This window comes from Schistocerca cancellata, chromosome 1 (genome assembly GCF_023864275.1).
Source record: "Schistocerca cancellata isolate TAMUIC-IGC-003103 chromosome 1, iqSchCanc2.1, whole genome shotgun sequence".
Classification (NCBI taxonomy): domain Eukaryota; kingdom Metazoa; phylum Arthropoda; class Insecta; order Orthoptera; family Acrididae; genus Schistocerca; species Schistocerca cancellata.
Window position 1 is genome coordinate 1,155,590,881 of NC_064626.1, and position 23,418 is coordinate 1,155,614,298.

Sequence of the window (23,418 nt, forward strand, 5' to 3'; positions counted from 1 at the left end):
TATATAATATGCAATAACATCCCTTCGGAATTTTTGAAATAATTGGGGAAAGTGGGAACCAATAGAGTGTATGATAATGAAGGAATAAAAAATGTGTTAAATCTTATGGGACTTAACTGCTGAGGTCATCAGTCGCCTAGAACTTAGAACTAATTAAACCTAACTAACCTAAGAACATCACACACATCCATGCCCGAGGCAGGATTCGAACCTGCGACCGTAGCGGTCACGCGGTTCCAAACTGAAGCGCTAGAACCGCAAGGCCACACCGGCCGGCTAATCTAAATTATCCTAAGGACAAACACACACTCATGCCCGAGGGAGGACTCGAACCTCCGCCGGGACCAGCCGCACAGCCCATGACTGCAGCACTACAGACCGCTCGTCTAATCCCGGGCAATGAAAGAATACCATTACACTTTCAAAGAAGTATAGTCCACACAATCCCACAGACATTAAGGGGCGATATGAGAGAGCTCATCCATCCACGTTGCTGACAAGAATAATATACAAACAGTGGAAAGAAAATTGAGGCTTTGGTAGATGACAATCAATTATGTTTCCTGAAAGTTAAAGATGCAAGAAAGGCAGTTCTGACGCGACACTTGGTAACAGAAGTAGGACTTGCGAAAAATCAAGACAGGCCACTAGTACATTTCCGCCTGGTAAATGCATTCTGCAATGTAAAATGCAGTAATATGTTCGAAAATGTGAGAAAAATAATAATAAGCTATAGAGAAAAACGTGTAGTATATATTATGTACAAGAACGAAGAAGGAATAATAAGAATGGAACACCAGGAACGAAGTGGTTCGGATAATTAGCGTGTAAAACCAGGATGCATTCTTTCTTCCCTTCTATTCAGCTGAAACATGGAAGAAGCGATGATGGAAATAAAGTTTCAAGAGCAGAATAAAAATTCAGGATAAAAAATAAAAGCCACGTGAATGATAAGATTTGTTAATGATATTGCCATCTTCAGTGAAAGCGAAGAAGAATTATGACATGTGTTGAATGGAATGAACAGTGTAAGGAGGACACAACATGGACTGAGAGTAAACTGATGAATGGCCACAGTAGTGAATGGTAGCAAAAGTGAGAATAACGAGAAACTTAATGTGGAAATTGGGGATCACGAAGTAGATGAAGCGAAGTTATTGAACTACGCTGGAAGGAAGATAGCACATGACAAACGAAGCAAAGAGGAGATTAACACAGGCCAAGTGGGCATTTCCGGGCAATGGAACTTTACGAGTATCAAAGATCGGCCTTAATCTGAGGAAAAAATTTTTGATAGTGCATGTTTGGAGTGCAGTACTATGTTGTTGGTTGTAAATGGTGGAATGTGGGACAACCAGAAAAGAAGAGAATCGAAGCAAAGCCTTTTAAATGTGGTGCTAAGTAGGGATGTTGAAAATTAGGTGGACTGATAAGAAAGGGAATGAGGTGGTTATCTGTAGAATCTGGGAAGAAGGAACGTATCGAAAATACTGACAAGAAGAAGGGACATGAAGCCAGGACACCTGTAACAACTTCACGGAATAACTTCCAGGATACCATAGGGAGCTGTAGGGAAAGACAGAGACTGGAATACATCACATAAATAATTAAGGACGTAGGGTCCAAGTGCTAGTCTGAGATGATACCACAAGCGAGGGATTCACGAATTCATGACAGAACACACAAAACCAATCAGTAAATTGACGAATCAATAAAAAAAGATACGCATAAACAACGAGAAGAGAGAGGCTTATTTCCAGTTCTAGACGCCAGTCGCTACTGCGTGAAGTGCCTCTTATCTATAGCGAGCTCCGTGGGAGTTAAAGAAAAGCAAAGTCCCTCCAGTGGTGGAAGTAATTTCTGTTTGTTGCGCGGCGCTTCTTGGAAACAAAGTGGGGGCGCCCAAGGCGCGCGGCCCGGTCTGCGCAGGAGGCAGCTGTTTGCCAATTACTGCGCCCGCGCCGGCTGGTGGCCGCGTGACGTCACTGTTGCTGTTCTGCTGCTCCCTGCTGCCTGCGCCTCCCGTTTATATGCTAATGGCCCCGGCGCAGGCCTTATTTGAATAGCAAAGCCCTCGCGGCCTCAGCCACCCATTACGCGCGCGTTGCGCTGCGATCGCTCCTCCCGCCGGCATCCGATGATGCTTTATTGCTGCGCCGGGGAACGAAAAGACAGCGAACAAGTGGCGCCGACTCAGACGTACCGAGTTTGGCGCAGTTAGAAACTCTGTGAGGCAGTTTGGGGCCAAACTCGTGCGGTTCTATTAGACCGACACTCTCGGTGACCTAACGCCAACACTTCAGCCATCTACATGTTTGCTCTACGATTCACACTAGCAGTCGCAGAAATGCAAATAATACACTACTGGCCATTAAAATTACTACACCAAGAAGACGGGTATTCATTGGACAAATATATTTTACTAGAACTGACAAGTGATTACATTTTCACGCAATTTGGGTGCATAGATCCTGAGAAATCAGTACCCAGAACAACCACGTCTGGCCGTAATAACGGCCGTGATACGCTTGGGCTGTACACGTACAGCTGCCCATGCAGCTTCAACACGATACCACAGTTCATCAACAGTAGTGACTGGCGTATTGTCACGAGCCAGTTGCTCGGCCACCATGGACCAGACGTTTTCAGTTGGTGAGAGATCTGGAGAATGTGCTGGCCAGGCCAGCAGCCTAACATTTTCTGTATCCAGAAAGGCCCGTACAGGACCTGCAACATGCGGTCGTGCATTATCCTGCTGAAATGTAGGGTTTCGCAGGGATCGAATGAAGGGTAGAGCCACGGGTTGTAACACATCTGAAATGTAACGTATACTATTCAAAGTGCCGTCAATGCGAACAAGAGGTGACCGAGACGTGTAACCAATGGCACCCCATACCATCACGCCGGATGATATGCCAGTATGGCGACGACGAATACACGTTTCCAATGTGCGTTCACCGGGATGTTGCCAAGCACGGATGCGACCATCATGATGCTGTAAACAGAACCTGGATTCATCCGAAAAAATGACGTTTTGCCATTCGTGCACCCAGGTTCGTCGTTGAGTACAGCATCGCAGGCGCTCCTGTCTGTGATACAGCGTCAAGGGTAACCGCAGACATGGTCTCCGAGCTGATAGTCGATGCTACTGCAAAGGTCGTCGAATTGTTCGTGCAGATGATTGTTGTCTTGCAAACGTCCCCATCTGTTGACTCAGGAATCGAGACGTGGCTGCACGATCCGTTACAGCCATGCGGATAAGATGCCTGTCACCTCGATTTCTAGTGACACGAGACCGTTGGGATCCAGGACGGCGTTCCGTATAACCCTCCTGAACCCACCGATACCATATTCTGCTAACAGTCATTGGATCTCGACCAACGCGAGCAGCAATGTTGCGATACGATAAACCGCAATCGCGATAGGCTACAATCCCACCTGTAACAAAGTCGGAAACGTGATGATACGCATTTCTCCTCCTTACACGAGGCATCACAACAACAACGTTTCACCAGGCAACGCCGGTCAACTGCTGTTTGTATATGGCAAATCGGTTGGAAACTTTCCTCTTGTCAGCACGTTGTAGGTGTCGCCACCGGCGCCAACGTTATGTGAATGCTCTGAAAAGCTAATAATTTGAATATCACAGCATCTTCTTCCTGTCGGTTACATTTCGCGTCTGTAGCACGTCATTTTCGTGGTGTAGCAATTTTAATGGCTAGTAGTGTATAAATTAGATACAGTCTTTTGCGATTGTGTTGGAAGTCTTACAAGGGTACCCCGTTTACTCGTTACCACTCATTTCGTCCGAATTTACGGTATATGCAGTTCTTGGTCATAAATTAAAGAGACTGGAGTTGCTCTCTACTAAAAGTACGGTTCCGTAGTTTCGGTATAGTACACGAATAACGTATTACATGATAGGGTTACCGGTAGTATTGGTATCATTGGTAGAGAAGGGAAAATGAATGTTTGTAAGAGCAAATGGGAAACGACGACTTCTCTTTGTTTTTTGTTTGCTTCTGTGTTTGTTTTGCACATAATTAAAACTGAACATCTTTTAGCATAAGTTCACTGTGTATTCTATAACCTTAAAAAGTGTAAATTGCATTTTATAGGTAATAAAAGTTAGTTAACCACTTAACTTCGTGCGATCGTATGTAACCAAAGCAATTACTTTTGATGCAAGTACAGTTTACACGCACAAATTGTTATCACTGATGAGGGTGATACCTACTAACAGAAACATGTTTTATATAAGCTCGATGGAGTACTGGAATGGTGTTTGATATTTTTTTTTTGTGGTTGTTTAATGTTAAATTTTTCTTTTGAGGAAGTTGCGTTCCTAGCGATATATGTAAATCTGTTTATCTTTTTTTGATATTCATGTGATATCCCTCAGTTTGATGTTACAAATGAAGAAGTTTCGAATAAAAATCTGAATTAAGCATTGACAGTTTCAATTTTTCTATAAATACTGTATGCTCTTAACTAAAAGTCAGGAAGATTACTTTGTAGAACAAAATTGTTACATAGGTTTCATTGCCTTTTATATGTCGTCGCTTAATTTTTAGATGGTACACCGCTTCCGGTTTGCAGCAGATTCTAGTAAGGAACTGATTCCACGTGCGGACAAAGCGACCAAAATGAGGTAATGCCCGATAGGTATGCAACGCACCTAACGCACAGGTAAAGCGGGAACAATTTAGCAGACCATGGCTACTACTAAAACTACCACAGTTTGCACTTAATTATGGTAGTCTAAGGTGGCCTACAGTAGTTTTACAACTCTGATAGAGACAGAAGTGGGAGGTACAGACGGCCAAGTATTCAGGAAACTATGTTTGGTGTGGCTTGGGCGAAGCATGAGCCGTTCATGTTAGCTTCGTTTTCAGGCAGCGGCTGACGTCGCAGAAAGATTACAGAACGCCATTCCGAGGGATAATAAGGGCGATGAAGGTGACGTAAGTCCTTTCATGCAATTACATTAAGCCTGTCATACTAATTTGACTCTTTTTCTGGTCAATAGCGCTCAGAGTTTAATGTAGTAACTTTACACGCTTATCCAAGCGTAGTCATCAAACAGTATCACCGACCCCAAGTAATTGAAAAATGGGTTATTAATCTCCCATATTTTTAGCCTGCTTCTAGCTGATGGTATTTTGTCTGTCCTGCGTGCATGCCTTTTGAGCATCCGTGGAATTTGCTATCCCACATATATAGTTCCAGCCTATCCACTTTCAATAGTTCTATAAAATCTTCCTCGTGCTAGGACATTATACATACACACACAAGAACTTTCTGCGCCTTTGACCCGGTCATCGGATCACTTTCGTAACACATTTTATGCCAATCACATTGAAGAAAACAATTTCTCAATTTGAGCATGCGCGTTTCTTTCTGACACTCTCACAGCCTAGCTGCCGGCGCCACCTCGGTTTACCTGAGAGCCAGCGGCCCACCGAACGTTGGCTGGGGTGAGGAAGCACACTTCTGACGTTTGAGCTAAGCACAGCTATTGCCATGGTACACACGTACCCCTTATTTTACATCTTATGCGAGTCTTTTGCCCTTTTGAGCGTTCTGTATGAATGTTGGACCATGCCTCTTTAGGCAATTTGTAGTTTTAGTGTGTTTCGAAGAAGGCGTGGTTATCCGCGCCGAAACCTAGGTAAACATTCTGCTTCTATTTGCAATCGAGGCGAATTCTTTATAATCATTAAATTATTCACTATTGCTGACGCGCTGCAATGTTAAAAGTTCTCATATAATAAAAAGTAGTTTCGTGAATCTCCGTAGTTAAAACTGAAGCTTCTGTAGAGAGCAAGAAGAATTGTCTCCAACTTGTCTGGTCATCAAAAAATGTAGTTCCTGCAGGTTTCCCAGTATTTTCATTAGGCAGATCAATATATCTTCCTTTTTTTCCATTCCATTTGTTTCTGGATCTAAGGTACCTGTCCTAGAAAACCGTAATTTATTCTGAATACACGTTTTACAGGAAAATAATCCTCAGCATTTTTAGCTATTTTAATGCAAACGTTGATGTTGCGCATTAAATTATTTGCACGGTGCGACATTGCAAACGCTTAAGAAATACGCCACAATTAACTTAGCCCGTGGATGATTTCGATCGTGGGAACTCCGTCTATGACTAAAGAATCACTGAGCCTGAAAGAAAAACATACCGAGCCTTACTGTCACAATCGCGCTCATATTTATAATCTTTGTTAAAAATTATCACAGTTATTTTTGTCATTTTCAAACAATTTTATGACAGTCATATTGTGACAAATTATTTTTATTTTCGTCTAAACTTATCATCTTCAGGTAATCTGATGCAAATATGCGATCATTTTTGTATGAGTTACATAATGTTTTTCTTATGTGAAGTCTCTTACTTTGAAATTTGGTAAATGTCCTAATATTATCAGACACTATTAAGTATAATCGTATGTACTTCTTGTGTAGCGTTTTCATTACTTTTAGGTGGTAATCCTGGGTTCCTGCCTCAAAACAATGAAGCACGTGACATTGCGTATTATTATCAGACACTATTTGTTTCGGCAATTGGATATTTAATTTCAAGAGGAAGTATAATACTAACATTATAAACCAGAAGTCTTTATCGTCTAGAAAACATTGTATATTTTTTCTAAAACAGAGAAATGATAAGTTAGACCAAAATATTTGGCTCTATTGAGTCCATAATTAAATATTTAGATCGTGTAATACGTTTAAGGCGTCTAAGGCAGAGTTCATATGCGACATTCTCAAGCTTTCTTTTTGTGAGGAGATCCGGTACTTAAATTATAAATGAAAATTATGAATTACCTCTTCAAAATCATACACATAAGTACTTTATAAAGTAAAATTCCATAATACAGTCTCGATGACAACAGGAGTTTATTTAGATTGGCAACCGGTTTCGTTCTATAATGTGGTCCATCTTTTATGTGTATGCCCCATGATGGCCTCTGAGCAGTAGACATCCGTGTTCTCACGGGTATTCCTCTTCAAAGCGCCACCAGTCGTTATCATGGGGCTTACGACTTGAAGATGGTGTAAATTATAGTCCGAAACAGGTTGCCAACATAAATAAACTCCTGTTACCATAGAGACTGTTTTTCTAAATTTTAATATCTTATACCGATCGCTGTTAACGCTCCATTAATAGAATCCTTTCTAAAATTTATTTCTTAAAGTAAGTTATGCATATTATCTCAATGTAAGGCAACTGTTCAACCAGAGTGGCACATTGTGCGAAGAGAGATCTTACTCTGGGTTTCCTACACACACACTTCTGTTGTGATATATTTAACAGATGTGTCACCAGTGTGCGATTGAAATTGCGTGGCAACTGCAAACGTAACGATACAGACGTATACACAGCGGGTTCTCGAATGACTCCATGAGCTCTTTTCTATCGTCGAGGAATTGAACGACTGCTAATACGAACATCAGAAAAAGTTTAACATCACCCCGGTTCCGAGAACTCCTCAAGACAGATGTTAACTGTGGATACTGTATCACAGACACAGTACCTTTGACCCTTCACAAATGTCACTAAACCCGCCCAGAGATGTAAACAACCGTGCATGAGCAGCTCCTATTAGACAGAGGGGGCCCGACAGCCGATCATTTCCAGTCAATTCACCAGGAAGGAGGTACACGGCTCGTGTTGTCTGTAGTTCAGCCATGCCTAGACGGTCAATACTTCGGTTCTATCGCGTCCGCATTGTTACTTTGTGCAAGGAACGGCTCTCAACAAAGGAAGTATCCAGGCGTCTCGGTGTGATGTTGTTAGGTCATGGAGGAGATACAGAGAGACAGGAACTGTCGGTCACATGCCTCGCGCAGGCCGCCCAAGAGCTACTACTGCAGTGGATGACCGCTACCTACGGATTATGGCTCGGAGGAACCCTGACAGCAACGCCACCACGTTGAATAATGTTTTTCGTGCAGCCACAGGACGTCGTGTCACGACTCAAACTGTGCAACAATCAGCTGCTTGATGCGCAACTTCACTCCCGACGGCCATGGCAAGGTCCATCTTTGCAACCACGACACCATGCAGCGCTGTACAGATGAGCCCAACAACACGCCGAATGGAACGCTCAGGATTGGCATTACTTTCTCTTCACCGATGAGTGTCGCATATGCCTTCAACCTGACAATCGTCGGTGACATTTTCAGAGGCAACCCGGCCAGGCTGAACGCCTTACACACTCTCCAGCCAGTGCAGCAAGGTGGAAGTTCCCTGCTGTTTTGGGGTGGCATTATGTGGTGCCGACGTACGCAGCTGGTGGTCATGGAAGTTGCCGTAACGGCTGTACGATACGTGAATGCCATCCTCCGACAGATAGTGCATCCATATCGGCAGCCTTTTGGTGAGGCATTCGTATTCATGGACGACAGTTCGCTCCCCCATTGTGCACATCTTGCGAATGACTTCCTTCAGGATAACGACATCGCTCGACTAGAATGGCCAGCATGTTTTCGAGACATGAACTCTATCGAACATGACTGGAATAGATTGAAAAGGGCTGTTTATGTACGACGTAACCCTCCAACCACTCTGAGGGATGTACGCCGAATCGCCGTTGAGGAGTGGGACAATCTGTACCAACAGTGCCTTGATGAAGTTGTGGATAGTATGCCACGACGAATACAGGCATGAATCAATGCAAGAGTAGGTGCTACTGGGTATTGGAGATACAGGTGTGTACAGCAATCTGGACCAGCACCTCTGAAAGTCTCGCTGTATGGTGGTGCAACATGCAATGTGTGGTTATCATGAGCAATAAAAATGGCGGAAATTATGTTCATGCTGATCTCTATTCCAATTGTCTGTACAGGTTCCGGAGCTCCCAGAACCGAGGTGATAAAAACGTGTTTTTGATGTGTGTACATTCGGATCGTTGCTTACAGAGGCTTCGCTAGCTATACGTATGTGCGTGCCTATGCAGTGTAGTGCCGCATTCAAAAAAAATTTCTTGACATAAGATAATGAAGTGTAACTAAATTTTGGAAGTTGTCTCGTAGTATTGCAAAAACCCTGATAGGATCATAATACGCGGATGTATCGGGTTCTACATTAAATATTAAGATCGTATTATATATTTAAGTTGTCTAAGGCGCTTACAACGCGGGTGTCACAGCCTCGTGTAGTATTTGACGTAATCCAATACTCTAATTATTAACCATCTACATCTACATCTACATGATTACAATTCACAATTAAGTCCCTGGTAGAGGGTTCAATGAACCACCTTTAAGCTACTTCTCTAGCGTGCCACTCTCGAACAGTGTGTGGGAAGAACGAACACACAAATCGTTCCGTGCAAGCTCTGATTCCCCTTGGAGATGACCATTTCTCTCTATGTAGGTGGGCGCCAACAAAATATTTGCACTTTCTGAGGATAAAGTTTGTGATTTAAATTTCATGACAAGGTCACGCCGCAGGAGAAGCGCCTCTGTTTTAATGACTCTCGCCCCAATTCGTGTATCATATCCGGTACTCTCCCACCCCTATTTTGCAATAATAAAGAACAAGCTGTCCATCTTCGAGCTTTTTCGATGTTCTCCGTCAATTCTATCTCATGTGGATCCCACACCACATAGCAATATTTTAGAAGAGGTCGGACAAGCATAGAGTAAGCAGTCTCTTTAGTGGCCCTGTTACACTTTCTAAGTGTTCTGCAATAAATCGCAGAGTTTGGTTTGCTTTCCCCACAACATTATATATGTGATAGTTCCCATTTAAGTTATTCGTGATTGTAATTACTAAGTATTTAGCTCAGTTTACAGAATTTAGATTTGTGTGATTGATCATGTGATTAAAATTTAGCTGATTCTTCTCAGTACTCATATGGATTACTTAATACTCTTCATAATTTAAAATCAATTCGCACTATTTGCACTATACAGATATTTCGTCTAAATCATTTTGCAATTCGTTTTGATCTCCTGATTACTTTACACGACAGTAAATGACAGCATCAACTGCAAACAGTCTAAGAGGGCTGCTCAGATTGTCTCCTAAATCGTTTATGTAGATCAGGAGCAACAGAGGGCCTACAACGCTTCCTTGGGGAACGTCAGGTATTACTTCAGTTTTATTTGATGACTTTCTGTAAATTATTACGTTTCTGACAGGAAATCACGAATCCAGTCAGACAACCAAGACGATACTCCATAGGCACGCAATTTAATTAGAAGTCGGTTTCGCCGAAGGGCGTCAAAAGCCTGCGGGAAATCTAAGACTATGGAATCAGTTTGACGACCGCTGTCGGTAGTGCTCATTACTTTGTGAGAATAAAGAGCTACTTGTGTTTCACGAAAGCGATATTTTCTCAATCCGTGCTGACTACATGTCAATAAATCGTTTTCTTCGAGGTAATCCATAATGTTCGAGCACAGTATATGTTCCAAAATCCTACTGCAGATCGGCGTTAGTGATGTGTGTGTATGTGTTGGGGGGGGGGGGTGAGGAATTAAGCGGATTACTCTTATTCACTTCTTGAAGTTTTAGCCATAAATGTTAATTGTGTATTGCAAATTGTACATTATTGACAACACCCTATAACGACAAGTTACAGGAACAAAATATGTGGCTGTATCGGGTTCTTCATTAAGTATCTAGATCGCGTAATTCATATAAGGTGTTTAACGTGATTGCAGTTCAGGTGCTACAGCTTCGTTTACTATTTATGTGAGATAATGCAGTACTCAATACGTAGCTATGTAGGTCAGTTACAAGTGAGACACGTCAGTCTTTGTACTGCTTGTGTGGTCTAATCCCAATGTTTCCAGGCTGTGCGCTAACAGGCGATGTGGCGGTGTGCCGACAGGTTTCACGGGCATGAACTGCGAGTACGAGTACAACGAGTGCGAGTCCTCCCCGTGCATGCACGGAGGCACCTGCACGGACCAGGTGGGCCGCTTCTCGTGCGCCTGCGGCCGCGGCTACACCGGCAACAGGTGCCAGGTCAAGGTGAGTGCCCCTGCTGGCGCGCTGCCCGCCACGCGCACCGTGGCCCACCGGTATTGACGCCCAGTCCCCGGTTCTACTGCTGGGGGAAGGCGTACCTCCTGTAGATAATGGCTATTTCACTTCTCTCTATACTACACCGATGGCCAGTTAAATTGCACTACTGGGAATGATGGGAAATAAATAAATTTTATGGATGAACTTGAGCTTTCGATACCGCTCGTTGTCTCTGAACCAAGTGTGTGGGAGAAATGATACACTTGCGGAGCATTGCTTTGTTTTGCTTTGGGCGCTAGTATAGTCCGCTAATGGTGGGTTTTGTAATATTGGGTTTGTAGATGAAGTTGTGGATTGTAATGGTACGGGCACGTTACTAAATCTACAACTATTCGAACAGAAGATAACGAGATTTATTGTTTTCACGTTGTGTCTGAACAAGTATTTCGACTGTTTCATTGTTATTATCTTAAAGTTAAATATTAGATAGGTAGGAAATGCTTCTGAGAATGACCCTACTCGTTCGAAACTATTCCTCTCTAAAAAGTACCGGGTGATCAAAAAGTTAGTATCAATTTGAAAACTGAATAAACCATGGAATAATGTAGATAGAGAGGTACAAATTGACACACATGCTTGGCATGACATGGGGTTTTATTATAACCAAAAAAATACAAACGTTCAAAAAATTTCCGACAGATGGCGCTTCATCTGATCAGAATAGCAATAATTAGCATAACAAAGTAAGACAAAGCAAAGATGTTCTGTACAGGAAATGCTCAATATGCCCACCATCATTCCTCAACAATAGCTGTAGTCGAGGAATAATGTTGTGAACAGCACTGTAAAGCAGGTCTGGAGTTATGGTGAGGCATTGGCTTTCAGCATGCCTAGAGATGTCGGTCGATAACGATAAACTTGCGACTTCAGGTAGCCCCAAAGCCGATAATCGCACGGACCTGGGAGGCCAAGCATGACGAAAGTAGCGGCTGAGCACACGATCATCAACAAACAACGCGCGCAAGAGATATTTCACGCGTCTAGCAATATGGGGTGTTGTCTTTTTGGTTCTAATAAAACCCCATGTCATTCCAAGACTGTGTGTCAATTTTTACCCCTGTATCTACAGTATCCCATGGTTTATTAAGTTTTCAAATTTATACTGACTTTATATGGGGCTGTGACAGACAACTAAATAAAAATTAAAGACGATAACGAGTTCACCCCTCCCCTAATCAGTTTGAGCCTACATTATCTGTGATTGTCTTAGTAACAAGCATAAACAGTTATTAAAATTTACCTGAACTTGGAATTTGTTATGGATACATCTTTCGTCTAACTATACTGGTGTCCAAAATTAAAGCAACAAACCGCTGTTTCCCATTCCTGAGCCTAATTCACGATATAATCATAAAAACTACCAACCAGATGTCCGAACCATTGTCTTCTACGTGGAAGATGGAAATTCAATCAACGGACAGCCATACGAACGATGACGTCAGGGCATCAATCAAACGGGTATAGTATGCAGGGTAGTCCCACATCCTCAATCGATGTGTACACAGTCAAAGTCGATGCAGTATTGCACACAGAAGACGCCTACCAGACTCTCTGCGGTGGTGGGCTGTAGGAAGAATGGAAGCAGGACAGTCGCAAACTGATTTAGTCCGAAGGTTTAGTGTGAATTGTTCTGTTGTTTCTCCGATGTGGCGACGGTTTATAAAGTCCGAAAATGTATCCCATACACTAGAGCAGGGCTGACCACGTTTGATTTCAGAAGAGAGGACCATTATTTCGCCCTAAGGGTACGACTTCACCGCTTTAGCACTGCAGCTGACACGTCAGCTAGCAGCATCCTCTTGGCGTGTTGTAACGAGGCAAACGGTGTGCAGGAGGTTTCAGCAGAGTCGTCTTTATTGTCAGAGACATACTGTATGTCTACCTCTGACGCTTCTGCAAGGAGTGAACGTCTAGAGTGTAGTCTTCAACATGCTACCTGGACGGTAGAACAATGGGCCATTGCTGCTTTCACAAATGAGTCCCGATTTAGTCTGGAGGGTGATTCTTGATGGATTCGCTTCTGGAGGGAGTGTGGAATACGATTTAGCGACTCAAATACTATAGAAAGACACCGAGATCGAGGTGTGGTTGGTTGGTTGGATGGTTGGTTGGTTGGTGGTCATCAGTCCCCTAGAACTTAGAACTACTTAAACCTAACTAACCTAAGGACATCACACACAACCATGCCCGAGGCAGGATTCGAACCTGCGACCGTAGCAGCCCCGCGGTTCCGGACTGCGCGCCTAGAACCACTAGACCACCGCGGCCGAGGTGTGTATAGGGATTATGTTTACCACTCGAATGCCTCTCGGCAAGGTTTAACTGCTGTCAGGTTTCGTGACGAGATCTTGGGACCTCATCTGTGGTTGTTGCGAGGTGCTGCGGCCCCAGACGTCGTACTGCTGGACGGTAAATCTCGACCTCACGGAGCACGTGTGGTTGATGTCTTCTTGACAATGGAAGATATTGCACGTGTAGCATGACCTGCTCTCTCTCCCAATTCTAATCCTATATTTCATGTCTGTGATGCACTAGGGAGACGGCTTGCATTACGTCAGCATCCACCAACCATTCTCGAAGACTGCGAGCAGCTCTGCAGGGAGAATGGGCGTATTGCCTCAACATGAGACTGATGACATCAGTCACAGCATACCCCGTCGTTGTCAGGCCTGTATTGCTGCCGGAGGTGGTCACACCCCATGCTTAGCACACTAAACGGTTGTCAGAATGTGTGTGCAAATCCGTTGAGTTGGAAAAAAACGAAGAATATTTTCGTCTACCGTTATGGATGTTGTAGTCTTTTGCGTTCTGTATTCTTTACATCGTCTATACTTCACTGTCACCTTTTTACACTGTTTTGTGGCAAAATAAACTCAACCTTGCAAAATTTCCTTTTGTCGATTTATTTTTTGACACCAGTGTATAAAGTTCTAGCCTGGCGTGCTTCTTGGTTTCAGAGATCGGGGCTCAGTGTTTTCGTGAACTGTCTTTATTCTTCGCTACCTGTATTGGAATCGCGCTTTTGCTTTGTTTTTGTAGTGGTTTTTTAATTTCTACATTGATAGCAGACTTTTCAGTTTTGCTATATAGACCAAGTGATCATTCCGATACCAGTTACAGTTGTTTCTCTTTCTTTTTTGTGTCTTTGAAGTTAACTGTTGCAACTTTTCCCGCATATTTTGCAATTTGGTAATTTTGTAGTTGATATTTTTTTTTTTTCATTCTCGCACAAAATCACCTACTTGGAGGAATTGTGCCATTAGGTTTAATATTTATTCTAAAGAATTTGTGCATTTTCTCATTTATATTTGTACGAGGGCCATTTTTAATTCAAGGTCCGATCGGTTGCTAAACTAAAGCACCAGTGAAAGTCCGACGAAACTTTGCGCAGATGTGTTGCAAAGTGTCTCTATTATGACCACAGATTGCGTCATGTCGCACTTTTGAGTTCTCAGAGCACAGTGAGTACGTAAAATTGCCTCCAAAACAACAGTGTCTGTCATTCGATTCTAGACGTGGGGTGAAGCGGAGAGTGGAGGGGCGAAGGAGTCGATGTTCTGACTGATTTTATCCAGACACATAACGTACCTGTCATATATCTGTCATGCGTGTCCGTATTCAGGACAGTAGCCAGCCACACACTACAAGCGGAAGAAAGACACTCCTGCAACGTATTCGATGCGAAGTATTTGATCTCCCACCACAAACCCATACTTGACTATATCGATCTTCATCTCTTTGCGCATATGAACCAATGGCTATGAGGAAATGAGGACAGCATTTTGGCACGGACAAGGAGCTGCAGGCAGCGTCCAGAGTTGGCGGAAAGCAAAGGCTTCTATCTTTTATGATTAAGGTATCTGGAAGTTGGTATCAATCTACAACAAATATCTATGTTGGAGCGGCGAGTATGTAGAGAAGTAGCTGTTAGCTCTAGCTAAATATTGCACATTAAAAGATTTTTATTTTCACTGTGGTTGCCATTTAAATTCTTGAAAAAAAATAATAGGGTAATTTCCAAGAATGTTTGCCTAACGAAGACACGGGCCCCACAGGATAGATATCGAACATGCGTTTTAAATCGATCACGCAACTGTGGTGGCGGGAGTTATGACGAGTGTTTAGAGTGGTCGCTATAACAACGACAAAAGAATAATGTTGATTACAATGCTTGTAATTACAAAGGGAATAACTTGTCTCACTAGTCACCGACGTTGTCGTCATTAGCAAGTCCATTTGATGTGTATGGTACGAGAAGGATTCCCTTTTTGCCACAACCTAGTTTTTTTGTTCTTGCTATGTGCGACTCGTCCGCTTCAACAACTTTATTTGGTCCACCGATCGGTGTCCTGTCGTTCGTCACTATCACATAACAGACTTATCTGCAAAATCCGAAATAGTTGTACACGCTGTTGGTAGATAAATCAGTTTCCGACGCTGTTACATGCAGAGTGTAGTCCTAATCCTGCAAGATACAATAATTATGCTCGTCTGGATCGATAATTTTGAATAGTCAAACCATATATTTTTCCCGAAAGTCGTTCGCTTACCACAGTGTCCACAATCACTCTTCTTAGGAACTTTTATAGACTTGCCCCCACTGCCGTCTACACAGTCTCTCCTTTAGTCATGTGATATTTGGGGCAAAACTTCAAACACATCTCTACATTACATAAGCTCGGAATTAGATTCTTCCATACGAGGCAATCGGCCGAAGAAACGTCTACGACACCATACATCCCAACCAACTACCGACATAAATATTATGTTTCCACAGTAACTTACAAAAAATTTGTCGCCGCGAGGGATTAGCCGAGCGGTCTCAGGCGCTGCAGTCATGGACTGTGCGGCTGACCCCTGCGGAGGTTCGAGTCCTCCCTCGGGCATGGGTGTCTGTGATTGTCCTTAGGATAATTTATGTTAAGTAGTGTGTAAGGGGACTGATGACCTTAGCAGTTAAGTTCCATAAGATTTCACACACATTTGAACATTTTTTTGTCTCATTTTAATATTCTACCCAATATCAGACTGTGGGAAGGCATGGACTACGATCCTACTCGATGTGGCCACTGAAGATTTCACACATCTTTTAAAAAATTTATCATAACTCCCGCAACCACAGCTGCATGATCGATGCACAACCGCCGCGCTCTATATCTATCGTGTGAAGCCCAGGGCTTCCATAGGCAATCATTCTTAGAAATAAGCCCTCGCATTTTTACTTGATGCAAACGGAATATTCAGACATAGGTAGAAACTAAAAACTAGAAGACTAGAGATCCCTGTAGTGGCAGAGTAATTATAAGTACTTACCTGTAGTGTAGAAATAACAGCTGCAAAAATATAAAGTATGAAATTGGAACCCACTAATGTATTTAGATAGTGGGTTACATGTATAAATACAATAATTAAATAAAGAATTTTAAAAAACGGATGATGTCATGCTCGCCATTTTGCAATCGTGTTTGTGTTACACTTCAGGGCTTATGATTACGTCATCGGTCAAAGTAGTTGGGGGGTATCGAAAGCTTCAGCATATCCAATATTACTTATTTTATTTATAGTGCATATGCAATATAGCAGTAAGAATACATAGAATACTTGGTAAAAGAAAGAAGAACGTAACTAGCGTTCCACGAAAAAATTATCCGAATGGGACGGAAATTGCTAGATGTGATGTACATGTACAGACAAACAGATATTTACTATTTCAGAAAAAATCGATTATGTATTCAAGAGAAAGAAATTGAGGCTGATGCAAGCAGTTATTCGGCTTGACATTGATACGCAGATCTGTCGGATGTCCTTCTGAGAGATATCGCGCCAACGTCTGTGCAATCGATGCTTTAGATCGTCAAAACATCGAGCTTGTTGGAGGGTCCTGCCAATAAGGCCCAAACGATCTCAATTGGGGAGAGATCCAGGAACTTTGCTGTCCAATGTAGTGTTTTACACGCACGAAGACAAGCGGTAAAAACTTTTGCCTTGTGTGGGTGGACATTATCTTGCTGAAATGTACGCCCAGTATGGCCCAGAGTATCGGCGACGTATGACAGTGTTGTAAGGATGTTGCGAATGAGAACCAGGATATTGCTACAATACGAAATGGTTATCCAGACCACCACTCCTGGTTGCTGGGGTGCTGGGCAGTCCACCATTAGGTTAGTAGCCCACTGCTGTCAGGGCACCTCCAGGCACGTCTTCGGTCTCGAATGTCATTGGCTGGAGTAGATTTGTCTTCAGCGATGAGTTCCTCTTCGAACTGAGCCCTGATGACCAGGTAAGACTTGTCTGGAAATGGCGCAGACAGTAGTGTTACACCAACCTGACAGTCGCTCACCATACTGTACGACAACCAGGAATGATGGTCTAGGGCGCCATTTCATCTTCCAGCAGGATGACTTTGATTGTCATCCGTGGATTTCCTTACAGCACAACGGTACCTTGATGATAATCTACGTCCACTTCGTTGCCCTTCAGGGCAATCCATCCTGGACTCGTATTTCAGCAAATAATTCATGTCCGCACATGTCGAAAATGTCTACTGCTTATCTTCGTTCTTGCCAGGACCTACCTTTGCCAGCAATGTCGCCAGATCTCTCCCCAATTGAGAACGTTTCGGGCATCATGGGTAGGACCCTGCAAAGTGCTCGGGATGTTGACAATCTAACGCGACAGTTGTACAGAGTTGGCAGAAGGGCTGCCAACACATCTGTTACCAATGCCAAACCGAATACCTCCTTGCAAAAGGGGCAGTGTTGGACCAACGTCTTATTGATTTGCTCAGTTTCTTATGAATAAATTTCTCTTGAATAAATCATTCATTTTTTCTGAATCTGTAATAAATCGTTCCTCTGTACATGAACATCACATCTACTGATTTCCGTCCCATTCAGATACTTTCTTCGTGGTGGGTCTTAGAGTGTATATGAGTGACTTGAGGGAATACAGAGTGCCACATCTGATGCATAGAACTGCCTCCTCTCATTAGAACAATGACCCTAAACTTGCTGGCTAACCAATAGAACTCAGCTAAGTTACAGATGAGTCATTCCATGCTTCATCTTCATACCAATATGCCAATCCATGAACAGATGTTTTCAGTGGGTTCTGAAGTTAGAGGAATGTGATACTTGAGGTCAAAAGAGTACCGATGGCACATAAAAAAAAGAAAACGCCTGGTGTTCGTATTAACGGACTTGTAAATCAGACGTGCCCAGTGCCTCCCCACATACCATCATTATTCACAAGTTCATTCTTCTTTCATTCCCAATTTTTATCATGTGTTTTGGTCTCTATGAGCAAACGATGTCTATTTTTTTCATTACGTGTATGTATTGTATTGACACTCTACTTTATTAATTTCACGTAGTTAACTGAATCACAAATTCTAAACTCAGAAATTCACCTTTCTGTCTACTCCTTCTTTACTGATTGTTGAAGAGCACATGTTCCCAGGTTTCAGAAAATTCCTTTCCCACATTGCAACCGGCCTGTACCATTTATCGCATGTACATCTTCCTGCTGTCTGGTCGACTTGTCTGGCGACGAGCTGAAGAGATTCTCCTTTTTGCAGGTTGACCTGTGTGACCCGAACCCCTGCCACGACCACCACTACTGCGTCGACCGCGGCAACAATTACACCTGCGAGTGTCCCAAAGGCTTCTCCGGACCCGACTGCCTCATTCCGTCACGAGCGGTGAGTACACTCCGCTAACTTGAGTTTGCTCTCCGACAACTGTGGAAAATCGTCTACAGTTTCGCGTTTATGAAACGAGTTTTATTTCTTGAACAGAGTATACTTTTATATACGTGCGATTTACCGTCGTCTTCACTCTATAGGTGTCTGTAAAATACGATGTGACTTAGCCAGTAACAGTGGACATTAACCATGGGACAGTAAAGAGGGAAAATGTTACAATGGTACTAAACGGTCGTAAAGTTTACTACTCCACATTTTATTAACTCATATTATTCATTAGTTCGTTACAATTATTATGCCTTGAAAGGTATATTACATACCAAATTAAGTCCTGTTTCATATCCTACTACAGTCCTAAACTTAACGAGATCTTAGTAATCCAGAGATAAAGTTCCACTTGAAACTGCCCTGGTTACAGATGCCATCTTTATAAATGAATGTATTTTTAGTAATATTATTACGTGATCTGACTGTCCTCAGGAATAATGCATCGCAGAAATGCGTCTGTCATGTAAAGGAAATTCCTTTGGCGTCTTAAATTAAGCGCTATAGGTTACGGTGACGTAGTAATCAGTTGTCAGAGTACGTAGCAACGATGCGACGAAACAGCTATTGTCCTGGACCTCTAGAGGCAAATTTACCTTTTTTTCCTCGAATTTATTGGCTTTCACAAGGTGCAGATTCAGGGAGCCTAACAGTGGAATGTCGATTACAAGGTTACGAACGTAAGGACAACACAACAGCCAGTCCCCGAGTGAAGTATATCTCCGCCCCAGCAGGGAACCGAATTCGGGACCCTTGGCTTGAGAATCTGCCGCGCTGACGGCGCAGCTAAAATACTTAACTTTTGAGGTCCAAAATAATTTATTTATTTTAAGAAATGCTTGATATTTGAATAAAAGGCCCGGAGCAGAAGTTGCTCCAATTGAACTATTAGTCAAATTGAAGCAGGAGAATATTTCTGTCACTATCTCTGCATAAGGTATTAGCGCAAAGCTTCTCGACTATTAAATGCTACTAACTTGCAAAAGTAATGCTCAATTTAATTAAGTTGACCAAAGGAACGAAATAGCAAAGGTTTAACTTCCGGATAGTTATTTTATCCCAAAAACACAGAGATTCTACTGAGAACAATCAGATTAATGTTATAGGACTAACATTTTGCTCTCAGCAAAATCATACGCAGACCTGTAAAAAACATGCAATATGCAAAACCTTTTGCTAAAACCGATCACGAATCAGAAACAACACGTGCACGAATAGGATCAGCCCCACATATATCTAGCGTTCCCCAAGGTAGTGTTATAGGCCCTCCGCTGTTCCTTATCTATATGAACGATTCTGGAGACAATATGGGCAGCCATCTTAATTTGTTTGCAGTTTAACGTCTAGTAAACTCAACAGAGGATCAAAACAAATTGTAAAACGATATAGTTAAGATATCTAAATGGTGCTAAAATTGGCAATTGACCGTAAATAAAGAAACGTTTGAAGTCATCCACGTGAGTGCTAAATGGAATCCGTTAAACGTCGGTTACGCGATAAATCAGTCAAATCTAAAGCTCGCACTTTCGACTAAAATACAATTACGAACAATTTATATTGGAAAGAACACACAGAAAATGTTGTGGGGAAGGCAAACCAAAGACTGCGTTTTATTGGTCGGACACTTCAAAATATAACAGACTGCCTACTCTACGCCTGTCCGTCCTCTTTTGGATTACTGCTACCCGGTATGGGATCTTTACCCGATAGGATTAGCGGAGTACTCCGAGAAAGTTCAAAGAAGAGCAACAAGTTCCGTATTATCGCGAAATAGGGGAGAGATTGTTCCTGACATGATTCAGGATATGCGGTGGACGCCCCAAAAACAAAGGCATTTTTCATTGCAGTGGAGCTTTCTCACGAAATTTCAGTCACCAAATTTCTCCTGCGAATGCGCAAATATTTTGTAGACGTCGACCTACATACGGTGAAACGATCATCATAATAAAATAAGGGAAATCAGAGCACGCACGGCAGGATATAGGTGTTTGTTTTTTCCGCGCGCTGTTGAAGAGGGGAATAATAGAGAATTATTGTTAAGGTGGTTCGATGAACACTCTGCCACGAAATTTAAGCGTGATTTGCAGAGTATCCATGTAGATGTAGATGTAACTGCGCATACCACTCTGCTACTCATTTAGTAACATTCCATAAACATCCTCACCGCTCCAGTGTAGCTCGTCAGACAGATAATTGTGGAAAATGTTACCTTGTGTTGGAGAACAGACCCGTAGAACGAAGTTGTATATGCTTGTTATTATCACTTCGTCAATACAAGCCCATTACTCCGCATACGTCATGGAGCCAAGCTCGTTAGCACACCATAATACGCACGAACAAAACACACCTTCACTTCAGAGCAGGCAAAACAGAATAGAAGTGGGAACGGAACGCCATGTTTTCGTTCCAAACCAGCAAGCCACGCGTGGTGGCCGCCTCCTCGCTAAAAATTGGCTGCACCCATTTTCGCCTCAAAGGCCTCAGGGCAGATTCACAAGTGTAGACTAAGCAGCTGTGAATATGCGGAGGTCGATCATTGTACCACAAAAACAGTAGCAAAGACTGATCACGAGACGAAGGTACATAAAAACAGAACATATGCGAGGTGGTCGATGGTAATGGACAACTTTCAGAGTCCTCACAACCACCACCACCAACCATCACCACAACCACCATCACCAATAACAACCACATCAGAATAATATTGCCATCACGTTGGCCAACATGTTCTGAAACACAAGAAAAGATCGAAAACCATACAGTATGCTAAAAATTATTTACAATTTTCGGGAGGTCTGAGTGCCAGGGCGGAATTTTTGCACTGTTTCAGCGGGAACAAATTTTGTGGGCGATCGTAAGTAATGTACCAAGCAGATGTGACTTTCATAAGGATAAACCATTCCTTGAAAGTGTAGCTATAACTCCTAAATGTGTTAAAATAAATTACAAATAACTGCATTGTGGCAGAAGAATTATTATTGTTGATTTCTTTCCAATATTAAGACAACAGTCACGAACAGCCCAGTAAGATGAAATGTCTGTTCTTCGCGGGATAGGAATCACTATACAAACTATTTCGAACAGAAACTCGTACTGGTAGTATCCATTGCTGACAATTCGAACTTCAAATGGTTTTCTCTGAAACGCCAACCGAAATGAAAGAGCGCTTCTTCGAGGAAAGTTAAGAGGTAAAATGAGTTGAAAGGTTAGGTAGAGGTGGCTGCGGCACATTTATTCTAAACTGCATTTCGTCAAAAGCACATTTCTAATTCAATAATGTTAAAGCGAAAAACTCTCACAAAAAACGCACCAATATGCATAAACAGACATGGGGTCTAAAATGCATACCTTTAGGGCTATGATCACATATTCGATACTGTGAAACACATTTCTTCTACTGCATTCCCTTCGCTTTCTACATTTTAGGAGGACGTAGTATGGACAGAAAAGAGAAAAAAAGTCCTTAAACATGGATTTTAAAATGCATCTGTAAGACCTATGAGCACACTTGTTCAATATAAGAGATGTGTTTGGCTCAAATGGCTTTGAGCACTATGGGACTCAACTTCTGAGGTCATTAGTCCCCTAGAACTTAGAACTAGTTGAACCTAACTAACCTAAGGACATCACACACATCCATGCCCGAGGCAGGATTCGAACCTGCGACCGTAGCGGTCTCGCGGTTCCAGACTGCAGCGCCAGAACCGCACGGCCACTTCGGCCGGCTAAGAGATGTGTTTCACAGTGTTGAAGATGGACTAGTGCTCGTAGCTGTTACGGTATACATTTTAGAGCCCATGCTTATTGGATTTTTTCTTGTTTTGATGGTTACTACCACCTCTCAAAATATTCTACACTCTTTTAACGTCCTGTGCATTTTTAAAAAACTACTTAGGTCCGCATCCACAAGTACAATAATCATAATAAATTATAATTATAATAATTATAGTAAAACAGAATTCTTATCACTCATAATGTATAGCTCGACTTGTATCCATGCACAGAAGATACTACCGGAGAGATGAGCCGCTTTAAACTCTATACAAATATTACATACACTAAACAATAATCAGCACTTATCAACATTGTTACACCCTTGCCGGAAGCTCAAGGAAAAGGAAAGTTACGCAATATTGCTCACACAAGGGCATCGTCAGGAGTGCCCCAGGGAAGTGTAAGAGGACCGCCGCTGTTCCCTATATTAAAATGTAGACTTTCACAGCCGGAAATGTCATGTCCATTATAATTATCCGGGCTGTTATGCCGTGGTCGGTTGATGAATTCTGTGTCAATTGCCAACGTTAGAGTATATAGGATCCCATGCAGCTGTGGAGATGTTTATGTGGGTACCACTAAAAGAACTGTTTCAAAACGTTTGGAAGAGCACAAGGGCAATTGTAGAAGAGGAGAAACTGAACGATCAGCTGTTGCGGAGCATGCGTGTCAGCCAGGTAACCACCATATTCGAGGAGACGCAAGTACTAGCGGCCACAAGCGGATATTACGAAAGGCTCTACAGGGAGGCAATCGAAATCGCCAAACACCCTAATAATTTCAATCGAAAGGAGGAGGGCGTGAAATTAAACGGTATACGTGCGCCGTTGTTGAAGAAGATGTGTAGCAC

General features: G+C 42.6%; 1 protein-coding gene across 1 annotated transcript in view; it reads left to right on the forward strand.

The window, feature by feature from the left end:
• The window catches only part of LOC126136758 (delta and Notch-like epidermal growth factor-related receptor), a gene marked incomplete at its 5' end in the record, with an annotated part of 583,816 nt that overhangs the window by 476,137 nt on the left and 84,261 nt on the right, over window positions 1–23,418 (forward strand). Inside the window, 2 exons of the mRNA XM_049915208.1 lie at window positions 10,851–10,993; window positions 18,624–18,746. Of these exons, the coding sequence (XP_049771165.1) occupies window positions 10,851–10,993; window positions 18,624–18,746 (266 nt within the window). The remainder of the gene's footprint in view (window positions 1–10,850; window positions 10,994–18,623; window positions 18,747–23,418) is intronic.